General features: G+C 41.3%; 1 protein-coding gene across 2 annotated transcripts in view; it reads right to left on the bottom strand.

Annotated features, from left to right (window-relative positions):
• Window positions 1-6,037: 6,037 nt before the first annotated feature.
• The window catches only part of RSU1 (Ras suppressor protein 1), a 203,766-nt gene continuing 189,699 nt past the window's right edge, over window positions 6,038-20,104 (bottom strand). For both annotated transcript variants that reach the window (XM_050939669.1, XM_050939670.1), the window contains one exon: window positions 6,038-6,247. In XM_050939669.1, coding sequence (XP_050795626.1) covers window positions 6,145-6,247 — 103 coding nt within the window. In that variant the 3' untranslated portion in view covers window positions 6,038-6,144. The remainder of the gene's footprint in view (window positions 6,248-20,104) is intronic.

The raw sequence follows: 20,104 nt of genomic DNA, 5'->3' as shown, positions 1-20,104 counted from the left end.
TCCCACACTACTCAGCAATGATGAGTCAGGCTGCGGGTTTGTTATGGAGATCAAGGAAGTCACAGATTCTGACATTCCATTACCTCTGCAGCTCTCATTGGCTGTGGTTCCTGACCAATGGGAACTGCAAAGCCAGCGCTCTAGGCAGACGCAGTGTGCAGAACTGCCTGGCCATGCCTCCGCTTAGCAGCTGTCAAGGGGGATGTCGCCACTTCCGGGGAACCCCCTGGGTAAGCACCGCCCAGAGCCCACCTCACCTCATCCCATGCTCCAACCACCTGCTCCCTTCCCCCCACAACTTCCGTTGCTGGGGGGATAGAGCCAGGTAGGGAGCCTGCTAGCACTGCCAGCCTCCCTTCCACCCCCAAGCAGCTGGGCCACCCTCCCTCAGCCCCCACACAAGTTTTATTCACTGGAATTTTTAGTAAAAGTCATGGACAGGTCATGGGCCGTGAACTTTTGTTTACTGCGGTGACTTTTACTAAAAATACCTGTGACTAAAACGCAGCCTTAATGATAAGGCCTCTGCTGGAGCAGTATGTCCGTCCAGTTCTGGATGTGAGAGGGTGGAGCCCCCCATGTGGGATGCCACCTGATGTACTGGGGTTTAACTGAGTCTCTCCTGCTCCACCAGCCTGGATTCCCTTTCCCTGTTTTGCTGAATTAGGCTCTCTGGCTTGTTGGGACGCATGCACACGAAATCAGCTGTGTGTGAAAAGGCTTACCCAGCACTCAGCTGCACACCCCTTTAGAGAGATTAAACCCCGAAGTATATTGTTTTGCATTGTATAGAAAAATCTGCACAGCGCAAACTCATAAAATTTCATCCTTTTCTTCAATGTGAAGAGAGATACGCACTTCTTGCCCCCCAGTTAGAAATTACATAAACTGGGTTTAATAACAAACAAAACAAATGTTATTAACTCCAAAAGGCAGATTTTAAGTGGTTAAAAAGATACTAATCTGCTTTGTTATGTTTGCTAAGCAAATAAAACAAAACGTGCAAACTAAGTTTGATTCGCTAAAGAAATTGGCTACAAATAGTAATTTCTCACCCTAAATATTGTCACAGGCAGATTAGAGAGTCTTGAAAGGAAACTGCACTGGCCTGCAGCTTGAGACTTCAGGTATAATTACTCACAAGCCAGATGTCCTTCCAGCTCCATCTCAACCCTCCTCTCCTCAGTTCAGTTCTTGCTTCCAGGTGGTTTTCAGTGTGTCTGTGGGTGGGGAGGCAGAGGACAACCATTATGCTGTCACTCCCCTGCCTTATATAGCTCTTGTGTATGGCGGGAACCCTTTATCTTCCAGTGGAAAAACACTGGCCTTCCAATGGGTGGGTCCAGTACCAGGTGATTGAGACCCATGACTCTGCAGGGCTGTGGGAGCCATTACTCACACACTGTCTGGAGCGGCCACAGGATGACTAAGGCCATGGCTACACTGGTGCTTTACAGCACTGCAACTTTCTCGCTCAGGGGTGTGAAAAAACACCCGAGTGCAGCAAGTTACAGCGCTGTAAAGCACCAGTGTAAACAGTGCCCCAGTGCTGGGAGAGCAGCTCCCAGCACTTTAAGCTAATCCCCACGGGGAGGTGGAGTACCTGCAGCGCTGGGAGAGCTCTCCCCCAGCGCTGGCGCCGTCATCACACTTGCACTTCAAAGCGCTGCTGTGGGAGCGCTCCCGTGGCAGCGCTTTGGAGTTTCGAGTGTAGCCAAGCCCTAAGCCTTTTCATAGGTCTTTGCTAATGGGCCATCAGCCCTGTCTGGGTTTTTCACTGTTGTATCTGAAGGACTAGTTGTGGGTGACACCCAAAGTAGCACATTTGGGCTAGTCTACACTCGCATTTTACAGCACCACAATTTTCTCGCTCAAGGGTGTGAAACTCTCCGGCCCCCAAGCACCGCGAGTTTCAGCGCTGTAAATTGCCAGTGCTTCCAGCGCCGGATGATATTCCCCTCATGAACATGGGCTTTTTATAGTGTTGGGAGAGCTCTCTCCCAGCGCTGGTGCTGCGAGTACAAAGCCACGTTAAAATGCTACTGCGGCAACGCTTTAATGTTGCTAGTGAAGACATACCCTTTGAAATAGGAATATTGACCATGTATCTGTAACTTCAGATACAGAAATGTTACATGCATACAAATTGGATAATCACGTTCAGTAAATCATAACCATCCCAATGATAACTTACGAGTCATCTTGCATAAAGTCCATCTCATTTATGTCATATCCATATCATAAGCATATTTTATAAAGAATATGGAGTGTAACGTCACACTGGGTACTACACTATGGGAAAGATGTGGACAAATTGGAGTAAGTCCAGAGGACAAAATCATGAAAGGTCTAGAATACATGACATACAAGGAAAGACAGCAAAAATTGAGCTTCTTTAGTTTGGAGAAGAGAAGCCTGAAGAGGGGACATGATAACAGTCTTCATGTATGAAAAAAAGTTGTTATAAAGAGGAAAGTGATAAATTGTTCTCCTTATCCACTGAGGACAGGACAAGAAGTAATGGGCTTAAATTGTAGCAAGGGAGATTTAAGTTAGACATTGGGAAAAAACTCCCTAACTGCAAGGCTAGCAAAGCACTGGAACAAATTAACTAGGGAGATCTGTGGAACCACCATCACCGGAGGTTTTTGAAAGCAGGTTGGACAAACACCTGTTAGGGATGGTCTAGATAACCCTGAGTCCTGCCCCAGTGCAGGTGACTGGACTACATGACCTATGATTCTAAAGGCATATTTCTCTGAGGGGAGAATTTTTTTTTAGTACTTCAATGTCAGAAGGAGTTTAGCATGAAACAGAACAAAGGTGGTTAACATTCACTTTCAGCAAAATGACACCTTTGATAGTGCCTACCCCAGGCTTTTGTCTTCACTCTAAAACCTATTCATCACACTTACCTCTCGTTCCACTGGCCTGCTCCTGGGAAACCCAGACCAGGTTCTGCTCTAAGTGGATGTCTTTGACATTTTGTGGTTATAACACAAGATGATTGTTTATTCCCCCAAAATGTGGATGCCAAAGGTCATTTTCGGCATCCTGAAAGCAGTTTCCAGGACATCATATGAAAAACTAGAGATAGTCACTTTAAACAATTGTTGCTCTCAAATAGCTCCCGATGGCTGGCCAATCAACTTGGCCATGATGTACAGGTAAGTGCAAAGGCATAAAGCAGAAATCTTAAAGATGGGCCTTGAACAATAGGGTGGTAAAAAACCTTGAAGCTAAGCTCACGATTGCCCAAAACAATGACAAATCTGCCAATGAAAACATTGTTTGGAGAACTACTTTCTTAAAGCTATCATAGTTCCATTTCCACTATGAGCTCCTCAATGGCACAAGAGCCTCTGCCATGCCCTGAGGCTCAACCACATCCACCCTTGGAATTTACATGTATAACAGAATGGTAGAAAGTGTGTGGGTGGTGGCAGTGGCAAACTAGGACAAGCATATGGATAGACAGGTATTGCTATTAAAACAGAAATAGTCATATCTTAGTAGCAAATATTTATATTCTGATAACTTCCAAAGGACCCATTGTGCTGGGCACTGTTCAAACAGAAGAGAGAAATCCTGCCTGACTTTGTAACAAGATGCAGTGTTTTCCAATTCTTAGAATGACATGAGGCAATAAATTTAACCTAGTAAAATAAAGCAAACTTTTAATTAGCAACCACTATATAGAACATACACACAATCTAGACATAGTTCAAATTCAAGCTATTATATATTTTGCTGGCACCGTTTAAAAATAAAAAGAATGACAGCACCATCTCCTCTCTAATTTCACTTTTCTTCCGCCATTTCCCTCCTTCTGCTGTGTATCTCTGGGGATATTTTCATCTTTTTCTGTCTTGTTTCCTGTTTGTAACGCTTTTTAAATCTCAGCTTTACTTACTCAGATCTTTTTTCATCTTTCCTTGCTCTTCAAGAAAGCTCTTTCCCCAGTCTGCCTCCCTCTTCAGTTTAATACTTTCCCCATCAGGATTCTCTCTAGCTTTCTAATCTCTACTCCTTTCATTCACTCTTCCCTCCCTTCATGCTTGCAGACTCATTCATCCCTAGGCCCTTCACTCTCCTTTTTCCTCACCAAAATCCTCTGTTTCCCCATCTTTCTGCCCCATTAAATGTTTCAGGGTCCTGAAAATCAGGCCACCTTTGTAGATGCCTGAGTAAGGATTTAGGTGCTGAACTTTGGCATCCGCATATGTAAGACTCCACACTGAAGACTCAATGGAGCTCAATCCGCTTACCTTAAGTAAGAGAAATTTGATGGGATTGATGACCACACTCTGTAAATACTGACGAGGAACAGAAATGTGATAAGAGGGCTCCTCAATCTAGCAGACAAAGGTTTAACCAAAGCTAATGACTGAAAGCTGAAGCTAGAAAATTCACACGGGATAAGGCATTATTTTTTTAACAGAGAGGTTAGCTAATCATTGGAACAATTTACCACAGTGGGTGGTGGATTTTCCATAGCTGGCAATTTTCAAATAAAGATTTGATGTTTCTAAAATATATTGTCTAGTTCAAACAGGAATTAATTTTGGGAAGTCCTATTGTCTGTGTTATCCAGGAGGTCAGATTAGATTATTACAATGCTCCCTGTCATCTTTGGGGTTCTGGCCTTGTAATCTGTGAAAATTTGAGCCTAAACTTTTTAACAACTGTCTATGGGAGAAAGGGACAAAAAGGTAAAACTTGTGCGCGCGCACACACGCACACACAGAGCAACTTCCTCTTCTCAACCCCCAAAAGGCCCAAGAACGGGGCCTTTATTACAGTGGTGTTGATATATAGTCATCAGATACAGACTGTTTTATATAGTAAATCATTTATAATGTAAGATATTTGAACTGTTTACTTTTTTTATTTAATGCAAATCCCATATCTCAGGAGTCTGGGCACGATTTCCTTCTTGCTGTCTGGATGACATCAGAAAGGCTGCAATTGGTTGCTTAGGTCTGAAATTCAGGAGAGAGGAATCCTAGGGGTAAGAAAGGTCCTGACACCAGCCATCCTGTTATGAAGATATGCTCCTCTCCATGCACCTTCCATTTAGCTTTTGCCCTCCTAGAAGTCTGAAGTTATTTTGAAATCACCATGTAAGGTTTTCTTCCCCCTCAATGAGCTCTCATGCTATTTCAGATGTTAAACAATGGGCTGCTTAATTACGGCACAACTGCAGATTCTGGCCTTGAGTGTGGTGCAGGTTTTGAAGAGAGAAATGTAACTCCTCTGACATAGTCAAAAGCTATTTACAACAGTTCTTCAATCCAAGCAATTTAAATGCAGAGATTTAAAAAAAAACCCACTTATTTTTTAAAGAGAAAACTCCAAAAAATGTATTTAAAACTAACCACTGGCAGAAATAACCATTTCTTCAAATGAGAACATTTTCTTCCAAATACAGTGTTTGGCAGTTGGCAGCCCTTCATAGAGATAATGTTTTTTTGTCTCCTCTTTCCCCCAATTTAAAAACAATCTTCAAGGGGAAAAAGTGTGACACACCGATATGAAAAAAAAGTGAAACTGATTAAAATACATCACTTCTTAGACAGAAGGCTTTACATTTTAACTAACTCGTATCACAGACAAAATGCCATAGTATAACTAAGAAAGAAAATAAGTAACAGGAAACCAGGTTATGTATATTCCCCAAGAACATTACCTTATTTTTTTAAATTGTACTGAAGAATGCAACACAATACAAATAAAGACTTTATTAAAATCACTTGTAATATTATATGACGTATAACTAATTTATGTACTTGTGCAGGAAAACTTATAATAAAGCATAACAGGACGTGATATATGTGAACAGAAAATATTTCATATTGTTTTTCATATACATATAAATATAAAAGTTAAAAATGGTGTCTGACGGTGATATGCTAATTGGTTATATGGTTTTAGTAGTAATTAGGCGAATGTATAATATTGTATTCCTTAAGCAAGGTCTTAAAAGCAGTGCATTTGGCAGATTGCTGTTGATTGAAGAGAGTCTTTGCTTTCTTAGAAAATGAGTAACAGCATTTCTTCAGTAAACATTTAGAAATATTTTAGGCACATGCAGGAAAAAAAAGAAAAAAAGAAGCCTTAAAAATGCTGGCACATGCCAGTGATTTATTTGTTCTTTGCTGCCAGAGGTTTACGACTGATCTTCTTTGACTTATCATTGTTCTTCTTTGGAGGTTCGGGGTTTGCCTGCATGTGTCTGCCATAGAGACTGTAAAGAAATGAGACAAAAACATTTGTGATACCATCATAACATATGGGCTTTCAATCAACTGCACATTACACAATGCATTTAGCTACTGAAGCTCAAGAAAGCAGAAGGTCATCAGTTTATTTTATCTGTATATGCTTGAAATTCATATTAGACTTTAAGCTGCATTACATAGTATTAGTTTTCTTTGACTCATCAGGAGGTTAACTCTAGGAAAAATGGAGTTTAAAAACTGTAAAGGCGAAAATCAGTTTTGCCTTCAGAAAATGGCAACCTTTATATAGCACAGTTATGAATAAAGGCTTCAGAGTATGTGTACTTAAGTCAACAATGACAAAAATTGGGTTGAACTGGAGAGATAGAGTACCCATTTACAGCACAGCGAGCATCACGCCTAACCAGAAAACCCAAGGGCTCGATAATGTGACAGAGAGTAATGGAGTCAGTCTTCTCTGTCTGTTCACACATGATTGATAGTAGTGGGATAGCTACCAACACATCAATGCCACATTAATAAGTACCACTGATTAAATGTTGACAAAGTATCCAACAATTACAATAGCTAGCATTCACAGCAAAGCTAACCAGACTAAATGGCTGAGAAGATTTAACTAAATATCAGATAATTAACAGATAATTTATGAATAATCCTGATTAAACTACACTGAAAGCCTACTCAAAATAAATACAGCTCAATTTAACTTCCCTTATTGACATAAACTGCTTTTTAGAGACATTTTCTGAGGGGGTGTCAATGTGTCTAGAGGGGAAAGTATCCTGAGCTGTGCTTTTTCTAAGGCTTGGTCACATTACAGAGTTAGGTTGACATAAGGCAGCTTATATCGACCTAAATATGTCAGTATCTACACGACAGTCTCACTCCTGCTGATGTAAGTGCCCTACTACACAGACATAACTCCACCTCCACAAGAGGAGTAGGGCTTATGTCAGTGTAGTTATGGTCATGCAATCTCTGTGCAGATACTGCGTTCCTTACATTGGCAGCTGGCTGTCATTCTTGTCAATTTCATGTCTCCACTGGAGTCATGAAATTGACAAGAAAGTCAGCTCCTGGCTCCCCACCTGGGCTGCTGATGGGTCTCTGCTCCCAGCTGGGCTGCCACCTAGGCTCCCTGCTTGGGCTGCCACCCAGATTCCCTGCTAGGAGCCCTGCTGTCCCCATACCCATAGGATCCCACTTCCTGCCAGGAGCACGGCAGCTGACCGGACTTTGGGTGCGGCTCTCTGGCAGTGGGAAGGTGAGAAGTCCAGGGGGACAGCTGGACTTCCAACTGTGGGGGGCTGAGCCCTGGCGCTAAGCTCCCCCCACCACTGCCCCTCTTCAGTTGGTGGAAGTGCTCCTTGTGAGGATGCACATTACCAACAGAAGGAGGGTAGTGAGCACATCAGCCACCTCAGCCACCACAGTAATTAAGTTTGTAGTTTAGACACATCCCATCTTAGTTGTACAAACACATGGAATGATGACACTACTGAAATCCCTCTGAAAGGTGTCCCCTAATAATACCTCAGTATCACTCTGCTGTCTCAGTGACTATCCTATGCTATCAGATTGCCAACCAAGTTTGACACTAACTTTTTGAAATTAATGTGCTCCTTAACTCAAAGTTACCTTCAGTGACATTTTCCATGAACAGAATGAATGCCATTATGGTAAGCGATAGGGTCACATATTCCCAGAGTGAAGCTACGAGCATCCTAATGCAAGATGCTCACTGGTAATGTTAGAGTTTCAGCTAGCCTGACCAGTAAAATGTACCCCCAATTCATTAATGTCATACACTGTATCTGATATGTAGCATGGAAGGTATCACTGGAAAACTAACACCATACTGATCATTAATATTCTTGCGTGGTGTATGCATGGTAAATGCCTGAGGGATCATAAAAATATAAAGAAAATGTGGAACTGAACTGCGGAGTGCGTAAACCGGTTTCTTTCAGTCAAAGGACAGGCTGACACCTCCAGGTAGGTGTTATCAGAATCAATTTGCAATCACATGTAAAACAGCAGTTAATTTGCATTTCAGCAAACACCACTGGGGGAAATAAAGCAGCATGGAATTTCTTTTACCAGCAGTCTCCATGTCTTACTTCCTCACAGCTTGAATTAACTTTACTTTGGGGCTTGCCTTCAGAAGCATCTATTTCAAAGGGTCACTGGACCATAAAAGAGAGGTGCAAAGAATCCCAAGTTGTTTTTCACCTAAGACGACAAAGGAACTGAGCACGTTGGATTTTGTGGGAGCTTCTGACCAGAGGGTGGCCAGTTTCTTGCTGGAAGGTAGTATGGTAAAAATCTTACCTTGAAGCAAGACTGTAGTTCTGTTAAGTCTTGGTCCCTAGAAAGTGATATTCACTTTTATTTGCTTGTACCCATTTCTAATTTTATCCCTCATACTTGAACTCACTTAAAATCCTATCTCCTTTTGTTAAGAAACTTGTTTTACTTTTAATCTAAACCCATCCTGTGCTGTGTTTGAATCGAAGTTTGAATGGAAGGAGATACTCTTGTCAGGAGACACTCCAAGATAAAAATGAAAGAGCTGACTCTTTTGTGGCTACATGCAACTGACTATTTGAAGCACCATTAGCAACAATTTTATGACGTTGAAAAGTTGCCAGCTGATAAATGAAAATACATGCTCAAATCTGCGAAACACTTACACTATGTTTTACTATATACTATGTTCATAGCTATATACTATGTTTTACTATTTAAGCTTGATTTCTGATGCTAAAGAAATATTAACATGACCTTGGAGTGAAATATGAACATTTTTCATACATTACTTTTAATCCTGTTTATTATAGTAGTGTCTAAGGACTAACCAAGAAAGGGGCCCGACTGTGCTAGGTGCTGTACAAACCCAAGGAGCATACAATCTGAATATTGAGAAACTCAACACTGGGCCCTCACAGGGATGAATTTAAACAGAATCCCTGGACCTAAGCCCCCCAAACAACCAGAAAGTCCTTTTCTCACCATAGGTACTAAGAAGCAGGAGGGGATACAGGGCTCTAGGAGCATCATTGCACAGCTTTCTCCTCACCCTGTCCTGCCCTCACAGCTTCTTCCATCAACTGACATTGGCTCAAGGTTGGGGGGAGGAGGGGCTTTAGAGCAGTGAGGTCAGAAGAGGAGAAGGAGCACTCTTAGGGCTTGGAGAAGGGAGAGGAAAGCTGGGAGACTGCTGAAGTAAGTTTTCCATGTGTTTCCCAGGCAAGGTTTCTAGGAAGTCAGTGTGGTATTTTCAAGTGTTGCATGAGGATTTTTGTGGGAGTGGATACTGGAGTCCACATTTTCTGTGCTTTGGGAATGTCTGATGTGTATTTTTCTTTTCTGAATGGCACTGCTGGAGTTATTTCCCTTTTTCTTGTATAGTGCTAAGGCTGTAGTGTTAGGAATCTGTATCCACTTTTTGTTAAGTATCTGAACTGGGTTCTGGCATGTTGCACAGAAGAAACTCACTAATAACTGGGGGACACATTGCAAATTAACACATTGGGTAACTCAGAAGTAAATGAACATATATTATTCATATTTTTTATTGTTTATTATAAAATGCATTTTCTCTCTTTTGAGAACTGATAATTGTAGTGTTATTTAATATACCTGACAATATCTCATAACACACTATGAAAATGTCTTGCAGTACAGCTTGTGGGCTATAAACTAGCTGCTGAGAAGCAGGGAAAGAAGGCCGTTTTGGCACAAAGTTTGAAGTCTGCAGATCGGCAGAATGTGGATTAGTGGGGGTTCCCCTGAGAGGGGTGGGTGTGTGTGATGCATGTTTCTGCCACGGAGAGGCTGGCTTCTGACAGTGTTAGTATAAACAATGGAATTTTGTCAAAGGTCTAACTGGGCAACACTCTTTTTGATCATTTGTTACGAAAACAGAAAAACTCAATCCAGCTGTACTTTTTTTTTTTTTTTTATTTAAAAACACCAGTGGTGCAGTTTTTTCTTAAAAAAGAATTGTATATAGATGGTATGCAGGGTCTTTAGGGATCTAACATCTTTTTTCTCCCTTCCGCCATGTGTGGAAGTATTAAATTAGTAGTAGTACCTTGGCTTAACTTGTAAGACATTCCCTGTGCCCTTCTTGTGTGAACCTAAAGCTTCCTTGGCAGAGTTAAATTACTCAGTTGGTGAATTCCTTGGAGAAGTTTCAAGTAAGTTTCAGTTGCACATTGCTATCTTAGCTCAAGATACGCTCCTTGAAAACTATCAAACTAACTAGTCTTCTATGCAAAGGGAGAACCAGGATCAGACATCTTCAGATTGTATCAACTCTCCAGGGCAGGGACTGTCTCTTCTCTGTGTTTGTATAATACCCAATACAAGAAGGCCCATATCCCTGGTGTAACAACAACAAACAACAACAACAACATGCAGAAAGAATGAATAGATACATCTCAACCTAGCAATACATTTGGGACACAATTTTGCCTTCTTTTATACTAAGGAAACTCCACTGAAGTCAGTGAAGATAGAACTGGGCCCCAGATGTTCATAATTTTCAGTGGGTTTAAGGAATACCACCAGAAGTCACTCATGGCTCCCCACTCAAAGCTACTGAACTGGGCTATTCAGAGGGCCTACCTATTAATTTTCTTTTAATCCATCCTATATGGATTAAAAGAAAATTAAACTCCATTTGGTTAGAATGGATCTGGGCTCCCTTTAATCAATCCATGAAGTGATTTGTGGTACCTATTATAATGATACTGTGAGCACCTGGGGTTTGGAACGTTGAGTTTAATGGTGCCCACTATCTATAGGAATTGATCAGTAATCTGGTACACAGCTTTATGTCTGGTAATCTGTAACATCATATGCTTACATGGATGTTCTATTTCTATGAGGAATTCTACATCCAAATCTCTGTCAACAAGCTAAAACTAAAGCATGAAATCTGGATTGCAAGTACACACTTCCGGCATCTGTGATTACCCCATGTAACAACTGTTATATACACCGCTACCTTGATATAACGCGACCCGATATAACACGAACTCGGATATAATGTGAGAAAGCAGTGCTCCGGGGGTCGGGGCTGCGCACTCCGGTGGATCAAAGCAAGTTCAATATAACACGGTTTCACCTATAACGCGGTAAGATTTTTTGGCTCCCAAGGACAGCATTATATTGAGGTAGAGGTGCATATGTAATATATATAATAAATGTTTTAAAAATCTCTGATGTACACACCTGTTTCCTCTTATACAAATATCACAAAACCCCACTGCATTTCCTATCTGCCCCACTGGAAGTAACAAACAAGAGTACTGTAGCTGCTACAGCAAAACTAACAATATCATGTGAGAAAGATACTCATTAAACTTCATCATTCTGTCCTCTTTAATGATGCCTTTACTTAATAAAAATTCCCTAAGCAGTTGCAAGGAAATTAGGCGAGGTCTTTGGTTATGTATCAGGGGTCTAAGCTGTCACTAGCAAGCATGCAGTTCAGGAGGTGCATTCCCAAGAGGAAAGAGTGAATACAGCTTTCTTGTAATAAATTCAGAGAGAATCAATAACTGCAGCTTGCTACATTACTTAAGCATTTAAGAAAGTAGGTGATCCTTCAAAATTAAACTACAAATTGCTAAATGTTGCAATTTACAGCATTAACTAACAGGCATGAATTGAAAGGCACTAACAGGCATGTAATGTGAAAACACTGATTCTTAACATCTGTAACTTTAAAAAATAATTACTGTTTAAAATTCACAAAGTTGAAAAATAGTGTAATTTTTAAAAAATCATTATCAAAAGAATTTTTCCCATGCCCTTTCTAGTCTACGTTACCTACCTCAATAACTAAAAGCTATATCTAAAGGCAAAGAAAGGAACAATGAACAAGCACAATCATAGCCACAATGTGTTAAACATGCAGAGGAAATATCTAAATAGTTTGAGACCAGTCTCAGCTGATTTCAGAGTAAGGGTCAGAGTCTGACTTGGACCCCCCTGCCCCCAAACAATATGTGTAGATCTGTATTCGTTGCAGATTTTTTTTTAAAGGCTAAAAACATGTGGCATTAGAGGACAGCACCTTAAGGTAAAAGATTTGGGGCCCTGAGCATATCCAAAGAAATTTCAAAATACAGGCTTGGGAAAATGCATTGCTTTGTCACTGTGTGGCGAAGGCATAACTAAGAGGGTTTTTACATAGCATGCTATGAACATGCACAGTTACACACAATCCTGGATGAAATACGATCATCAGGTACTGTACCATAAAAGGTGAGAAAAACATGAAAGATTCAAAATGCTGCTGCTTGCTGTAAATACACTGCTAGCTACTCTAGCTTGTATGCAATGATTATAATTAATACTTTAGATACTGTAGCTAAATATTTACTTCAAAAGAACACACACACACACACACACACCCTTACCTTTCTGTCCCCCAGCCCCCAAGCAGGTTTTAGCCCTGCCTGTCACTGTTTCAGTATCTCCATGCTGCAAATGGGGTTTGGCGTTTCCCTTTGTGGGAGCTGCTACATGGCCAATGCTTCCTCAAGGTAGCCCTTATACTGGGAAGGAGACAAATCCAGGGAATGCAGTTCACCTTTGCAGTGTGTGAAAGATGGAATTTTTAACTACTTTGTTAATTTACCAATAACTGTTATGTTTGTTAATTAGGTGACTGTTAAATTAACAATAAATAAACAAACAAGTAATATGAAAATCTGGTTTCCTCACACATTCCAAAGTAAACTGCATTTCCTGTGTTCTAAATAGGGCAGTTCAAATAATTAAAAATGATTCACTTATTCAATTAATTTAGCTTCACCCCCATGTTTGCAAATGCTCTGAGAACAGATGGCAGAATTGTCAGATGTATTCATTATTTGAAATTATTTGTGAATTTCTTCAGCAAATAATTCTTGGTATGCAGATTGTTAAAGAACAGTTCACTGCGCATATTCAAAGCGCAGGCTGTGCTGGTTAAACAAGTCTTGTGGTGGTGTTTCTGCTTTCAGATTGGTTTGCTAATATCACTAAGCAACAATGAAGTGCTGCCAACATTATAACAAAGGGCTCCCACAAAAATGTTTCATCTCAGTCAGATACACATGATGTTTCCTGGATAAAATAATTTTCCCACCAAAACATGTCCATCAATTGCATACTCTTCCCTTCTCCAAATCCATCAGTCTTTCCACTCCATCACTCTTTCTCATTTCCCAACACCTTATGGTAGCTGCTCCATGTGGCTCCCTCTCCTGGCGGCTGTACTTCACCGCAGCACCAGTGATGGCAGGCAGGTATCCTGCCACCTCAGCTGGTAGTGGCAGTAGCAGATGCATTGTCCTGCATCTTCTGGCAGTGGCTTGGTTGTCAAGTAAGGAACAGGCTATTGCCTGTAGTGGGAAGCTGTCAAACCGTGGCTCTGTATGCAGTTTAGAGCACACATGGGCAACTGCTGTAGCTCTTGGAAGTGTCAGATCAATGGCCTTCCTCAAGGCTCAGTTCTTTCACTGACACTGCTCAATGTGCACATCACTGACCTGCCAGCTACACTCCCACAAATTTATCTATGCTGACATCTGCTGCAGCTACCTAGCTCAATCCTTTTCAGAAATTGATTAGGTCTCGAATGATGATATGAAACTCATGGCAGATTCCTGTAGGTGATGGTGCCCACAGCTGAGCTTTTCCAAGAAGGTTTCTAGTGCATTTCATCTGCATAATGCAAGCCACGAGTTTAAAGTTTTCCTCAACAGCCAATGCCTGCAGCATGCTCTAAACCCACTTTACTGCAATGTGACATTGGATAGGTCATTAGTATACTGAGGGAAGATGGCAGCCAAAGTCAGCACTTGAAACAACGTGCTCAGAAAATTGACTGGTTCGATCTGGGGTGGAGTGCCTGGATACTTAGAACATCAGTCCATGCTACTCAATAGCAGAGTACTGTGCTCTTGTCTGTTGTTGCTCATCTTATCTGAGGCTGGTCACTATAGAGCTTAACAAAGCTATGAGTATTGTTACTGGGGCTTTACAGGCAACTCTGTTGCCATGGCTACTACTACTTAGTAACTTAGCATGACCCTGTATTCGCTGTGAGAAGGCCTCTGTCATGCTGCTGGCTAAGAGCCATGAGAACAGCGATCTGCTTTTGTACGCAGGCCCCTTCAACCACCTGCCAGCTCACCTGTCTTCTAGATGCCCTTTATGGTCATTTATACCCCCACAGGACATGACAGTGGAATCTGCTTGGTGCAATGAGTGGTCAGCAACTACGGTCGTTAATCACTTTCTTGTCACTAACTCAACCATCTGTCCACCAGGATTTGATTTGCAGGTCACCTGTGGTCATCCCTGTACCGGTTTCGAACAGGACAGACAACTGTGCAGCCAATCTGTTTAAACGGTCAACTTCAGTCTACGTCGCACATCCTTCAGAAGTGCCCACTGGGTTATTTTGACGGTGGGCTCTCCAGCTGGCTTATGCCGAGGCCATCACATGGCTGGGCACATTACACACACCCTGATTATGGGTTCTATTAAATGATGGGTCTCATCTGGGTTTTGAGGTGGACAAGATTCCTCTGACTCTAAACTACAAACAAAAGTGAAACCGACTAGCCTATTTACACAGTCCAAGCTAAACCAAAAGGCACAAAGTAAATAAAAAGAAAAGTAAACTAGGTTTCTAAAATGTTAATTTTTAATAATACATTTTAAGGTCAGAAGGGACCATTGTGATCCTCTAGTCTGACCTCCTGCTAACTCAGAACACTGGACTTTCCTGAATTAATTTCTGCCTCAAGTTCAATAGCTGTGGCTGAACTACAGCATATATTTTAGAAAATGAGCCAAACTGGATCTAAAATTTTCCAGCAATGCAGAATCCACCATAACCGTTAGCAAGTTAATAAGGCATCATTAGTAAGGTAGGTAAGGAAACTTTCATTGGCTTGTGATGTTTAATCTGACTGATTTTAAGTAAATTGAAAACAGTAGCTTCGGGAAAGACTGATTTTATCCATAGTTCCTTGAGATGATCTGTGTTAATGAATGTTAAACCTTTTTGTTAAGAATTCTAAGAGGATGCTTTGCAATTCTTTTATAATAAAAAAGCCATCTTTTAATACTCTCTGAGCATAACACCTTTTTGAATTCTGTACCTTAGATAAGCACCTTGACAGAGGAGCACTGTTGGAAACTTATAAAAAAATCCCTTTAAAGAAAAAGAAACACACCAACAGTTGCAAAAATGACTAGTGATTTTGTGTGTTAAAGAGGCTTGATTTGCAGCTGATGGGTGCTCAGCACATTCTGACATTTTCTGAAACAGCTGAGCACTTGAAAATCTTGGCTAGTGCATATAGCAAAATAGAAGCATGAAGGGGATCTCTATAAAACAATCAAATGAAGAAGCAGAATGCACTTATAACTTAAAAAATGCTCCTCCTCCTGTTCTGTGAGCAGAAACCTAAATTAAGATTTCATTTAGGAAGTCTGAGACACTGACAAGATGTCCCCCAACAAATGCAGAATAGTCAAAAGGATGCCAGAAGGGGTTGTGGGCAGAGGGTCATCTTTCTCCATGTAAGGTAGCCTGACCCAAACTAGCTCAATTTTGAACAAGCAAGAATCATAATTAGAAAACATTACTCATTTAGGCCTTAGGTTTGCAAGTGGATCCACAATGGTGGCCCTCATTGCTCATACCGAGTCCCATTGAGTATCCCATTCTGGCACAAGGGGCTGCTTATGCAATCCTGATTACTGGGCCCAGGATCTTAGATCTTTCTCAAAGCACAGAATATTTGTATAGGAAATTTTGTATAGATCCTTTAGACATACGTAACAATGCGTTGGACAGAGACATTGCTTCTATCTCCAAGTGAGGAGTGGCAGGTGACTGCAGTAGCCCAAGAAAATAATTGTGACATTCAGAATCATAACTCACTCCCTCATTCACCCCATGCTTCATGAGAGAAGCAATCTGCTAGTGGCCAACACCAGAGTACTTCTCATCTGCTGGCCAGCCACCGTCCTGCTCTGCACAGGGTGAAGAGGGAGTAGAGGCTGTGTGAAGTCTGCTCTGCCATCCATTTATAAGCCGGTGAAACAGGCTGCCCATGCAGTGGAGTAAGGGAACACCTTACATCTCATTCTGTCTCTGCATGGGGAAAGTGACAGTCTCCCAATCTGTGAATATCCTTCTATGGGTACATATCATTTATGTCCTCCACCCCTTCCATCTCTCGCTCTCTTCTCTAGTAGAATGCTGGCATTCATTTTAGAATATTCAAGTAATGGAGAAACTTAATGGGGTTTTTCTCTAAGCCCTTATTCCTGAGAATATCTATTGATATCAGTGGAAATCTTAAAAGATGCCCCCTCTTCTTTCTTCCCCCGCTTTCACAGCTTAAAATGTATTTTTCCATCCACGTTTCATCAGGAGAAGGGTTTCGGCACCGGATACAGGTTTAACCCCCAAACTCTACAAGCCTCAAGGAGCTGAGATGTCCTTCTGGACAAGTGGTATCCTCCAATTTGATGAATGAGAATGGATGGAGCCAGAGGGGTTAGCCATTCTATCAAGAGGCAGTGCAGGCTGTGGAGCAAAATGGATTTACGGGAAACGGTGCTTGTGACCACTCTAGCGTGTGTGTGTTTTATTTACTCAAAGTGATCTGTAGCATCACACTTGTCTCTTGTGTGTGCCTTACTGTATGAGCATGCAGTATATAAAGCTGCACACTGCACTGTTACACTGATTTATGGGGTTGGGACTATAGTCTGGGCCACTGACTTGAGATCAGAAACACCTGCCTGCTCTCAAACTAACCCTGGACGAACAGTGAGCAAAAATACATAAAACATATTTAGATCTTCCTTGTTCTACTAAAAAACAGTCTTCTTTAATCCCTCCCTTACATTAATGTTGTTGTTCATGTTAAGCCCTTTCAATTTAAAACCAATAATTATACGTTGTTTTTTCTTAAATGTTTCAGCAACTGATTTCCAGGTTTTTCATATAGTTTTTGGTAAAAATAGCTCAGTACTAACTGAGTGGTTTTCTTTAAGTTATTCTATGGATAGCAGTTATGCATTTCTTTCTCTCTAACTACCATGAGTTTACTGATAAAAAGAAGAGAATAGGGATATTCTAATATATGAACACGATTTTTTACAAAAAATAAAAATCTCCTGGACTTAACCTGTGGTAGCGATACTATATGCTGGGGCTGGTGGATCTCATTGCTTGTAGAAGAGGGAAAACTCTCAATATTCTGGGTGTTGTGACAGCTATGCTACTGAAAGAAAAGAAACTTTGGATAACAAAAAGTTGCCATAGCTGCTCCTATGCAATCTCTCTTCTACCCACTTCTGGGGCATGGTTTGGATTCTACTACTTCTGAGTGATCCCTAGCGCCTTTTCTTCACTAAGGAGTATGCAAGGAAACAAAATGAAGCAGAAAGGCCACTCAAATCCAAGGAAGAGTGCAGCCATGCTACTAGGCCAAGATTATGACAGGGTTCAAAACAGAACTAGATACGTTCATGGAGGATAGGTCCCTCAATGGCTATTGGCCAGGATGGGCAGGGATGGTGTCCCTACTCTCTCTTTGCCAGAAGCTGGGAATGGGCGACAGGAGATGGATCACTTGATGATTACCTGTTCTGTTCATTCCCTCTGGGCACCTGGCATTGGCCACTGTCAGAAGATGGGATACTGGGGTAGATTAACCTTTGGTCTGACCCAGTACGCCTATTCTAATGTAGAAGGTAGTGGCCCCACTGATTCATGTGTTTGGAATGAATAGCTGTATGCAAACAAAGGCCAGGGTTGTGCAGGTTTATATAGGTTTCCTAGATGACATACTGGTTTTACTGGCCATGAGCCTCATCTCTGTTGAGCTGCTTCAAACTGCTCCCCCCTGGGGAACGTGTGTCTAACGCTATAAGTGCTTCTATCAGGACCATCTAACCACAGTTAAGGGTTCCATATTAGTGGGTGGAATTAAGGATCCCACTTTCCTTGTGACCTTGGTGGCAGAGGTGAACGCTTCATAGATTCATAGAGTTTAAGGTCAGAAGGGACTAAGAGATCATCTGCTCTGATCCCATGTATGTCACAGGACATTTCACCCAGTTGCCCCTGATTAAGCCCAACAACTTGTGTCTAGCTGAAGCTCATCTTTCAGAAAGGCAACCATTTTTCTCCTCCGACACTCCAGTTCCATGGGAGAAGTCCCTTTTGGATTGACTTTTTTCCAACCAGGCTGCTTTAGCAATGTAAAAATGGACTTTTGTTGTCTCTCTCATGAAATCCTTTCTTCAGGTTCCCACCAGTGACCCTTTAACTCCATGCCATTGGTCCAAAACAGCCCAACTGCATTGATCTCCAGGACACATGGCAAAACTCATCTTTGTGAGCAGGCGGTTGGGGTGAGTGAGGCAGATTAGTGTGGGGATTTTGTTTGTTTGCTTTTAGGGTTTATGGGCTATGTGGGGGTAGAGAATTGGTGAGAGGTGTTTACTAACTGGGTACTGCATGCTGGATGGAATTTACTGCTGTTTTTTAAATGCATTCTTAACTGATGGCATGGTGCCTAGATAGTGGAATAGGCTTGCTTATTTTTTTTAAATATACTGAAATAAAAATAAGTATGGTTAAGATTCAGTTTTTAGTCCCTTGGTAATTCTCATCTCAAAAAGTCAAGCCTGCTCACTCAAACTTTTCTCACATCACATATTTCCTCACACTGAAAACCCTACAGTTCTGCAAGACAGAGGTCAATGCCTCCTTGTTCATGGAGAGCTAATTACTAGTCTTTGGAACTTCCAGATGCATATTTGGAGTTGTGGGGCATCAAAGATGGTGACACACATACTGATTACAACTGGATAATAAACAACTGGCTATAAGGGAAGCACATCTCCATTTTCCTGTCAATAATTTTGACCAGAGCGGTACACCATTAATATATGGAAAATAATTAATAAATTAAGCAGATCTTTAGTGTTTTTTTCCATGGCTAACGCTATGCAGACAAAGCTGTTCTATTCAGGAGAGACCCACGTTACACAGCAGCCAATAATCTTTATGGTAACACTGCAGTGAAAATGTCATTTATTGTAATGAACACAGATCATAAGGTAAGCCCCCAGCTACCTTTCCATTATTTTTCATTATACTCTTTCTTGCTGTGTTATATTTCAAGAGTACTTGGGGAATTATACCAAACTATACTTACTAGTCAGCTCTTCATTACTGAGATCATACTGTTAAAATGTAATTGAGCAATCAGCAAACTGCACCACTTATTGAGATAGCACAACTCACTGTTCTGATATTTACCTTTTCCTGTTTACATCATCCTTTCTTTAGAGACAGGTTCTCAAAACAAACTTGGCCACAAATGGGAACAGTTATCAGAACACGAGTAGACATACAATATTTATAGATCGTGAGCATTTTGAGAAAAGGACTGTGCTCCCTTTGAGCTAATAAATCATAACAAATAATTAATAAGAGTTTTGCTGGCTGCATTTCACCTGATTTCATTTTCAACAGTCCTAGATGAATTTGAGGAGATGAAGAGCATGACCAGGCAAGATGAGCCCACAGCCGTTACAGCTGGTGAAAGCCAGCCAAGAGGACTTGGTCCATTGCTGATGTGAATTGTTAAATATGTCCCACTCCATAAGAACAAGATGCTGACCACACTCTAACAAGGACTGGTTAAACCTTTGCTCATTTAACACTAAAGACCTTGCCCAATTTTAAAATCTTCACTCTTTGGGGATGGCTATGGAGAAGACTACAGAGGAACAAAACTATGGCACCATCTGATACT

The sequence above is a fragment of the Gopherus flavomarginatus genome, chromosome 2, assembly GCF_025201925.1.
Source record: "Gopherus flavomarginatus isolate rGopFla2 chromosome 2, rGopFla2.mat.asm, whole genome shotgun sequence".
Classification (NCBI taxonomy): Eukaryota; Metazoa; Chordata; order Testudines; family Testudinidae; genus Gopherus; species Gopherus flavomarginatus.
This window is presented reverse-complemented; position numbering and strand designations above follow the sequence as displayed.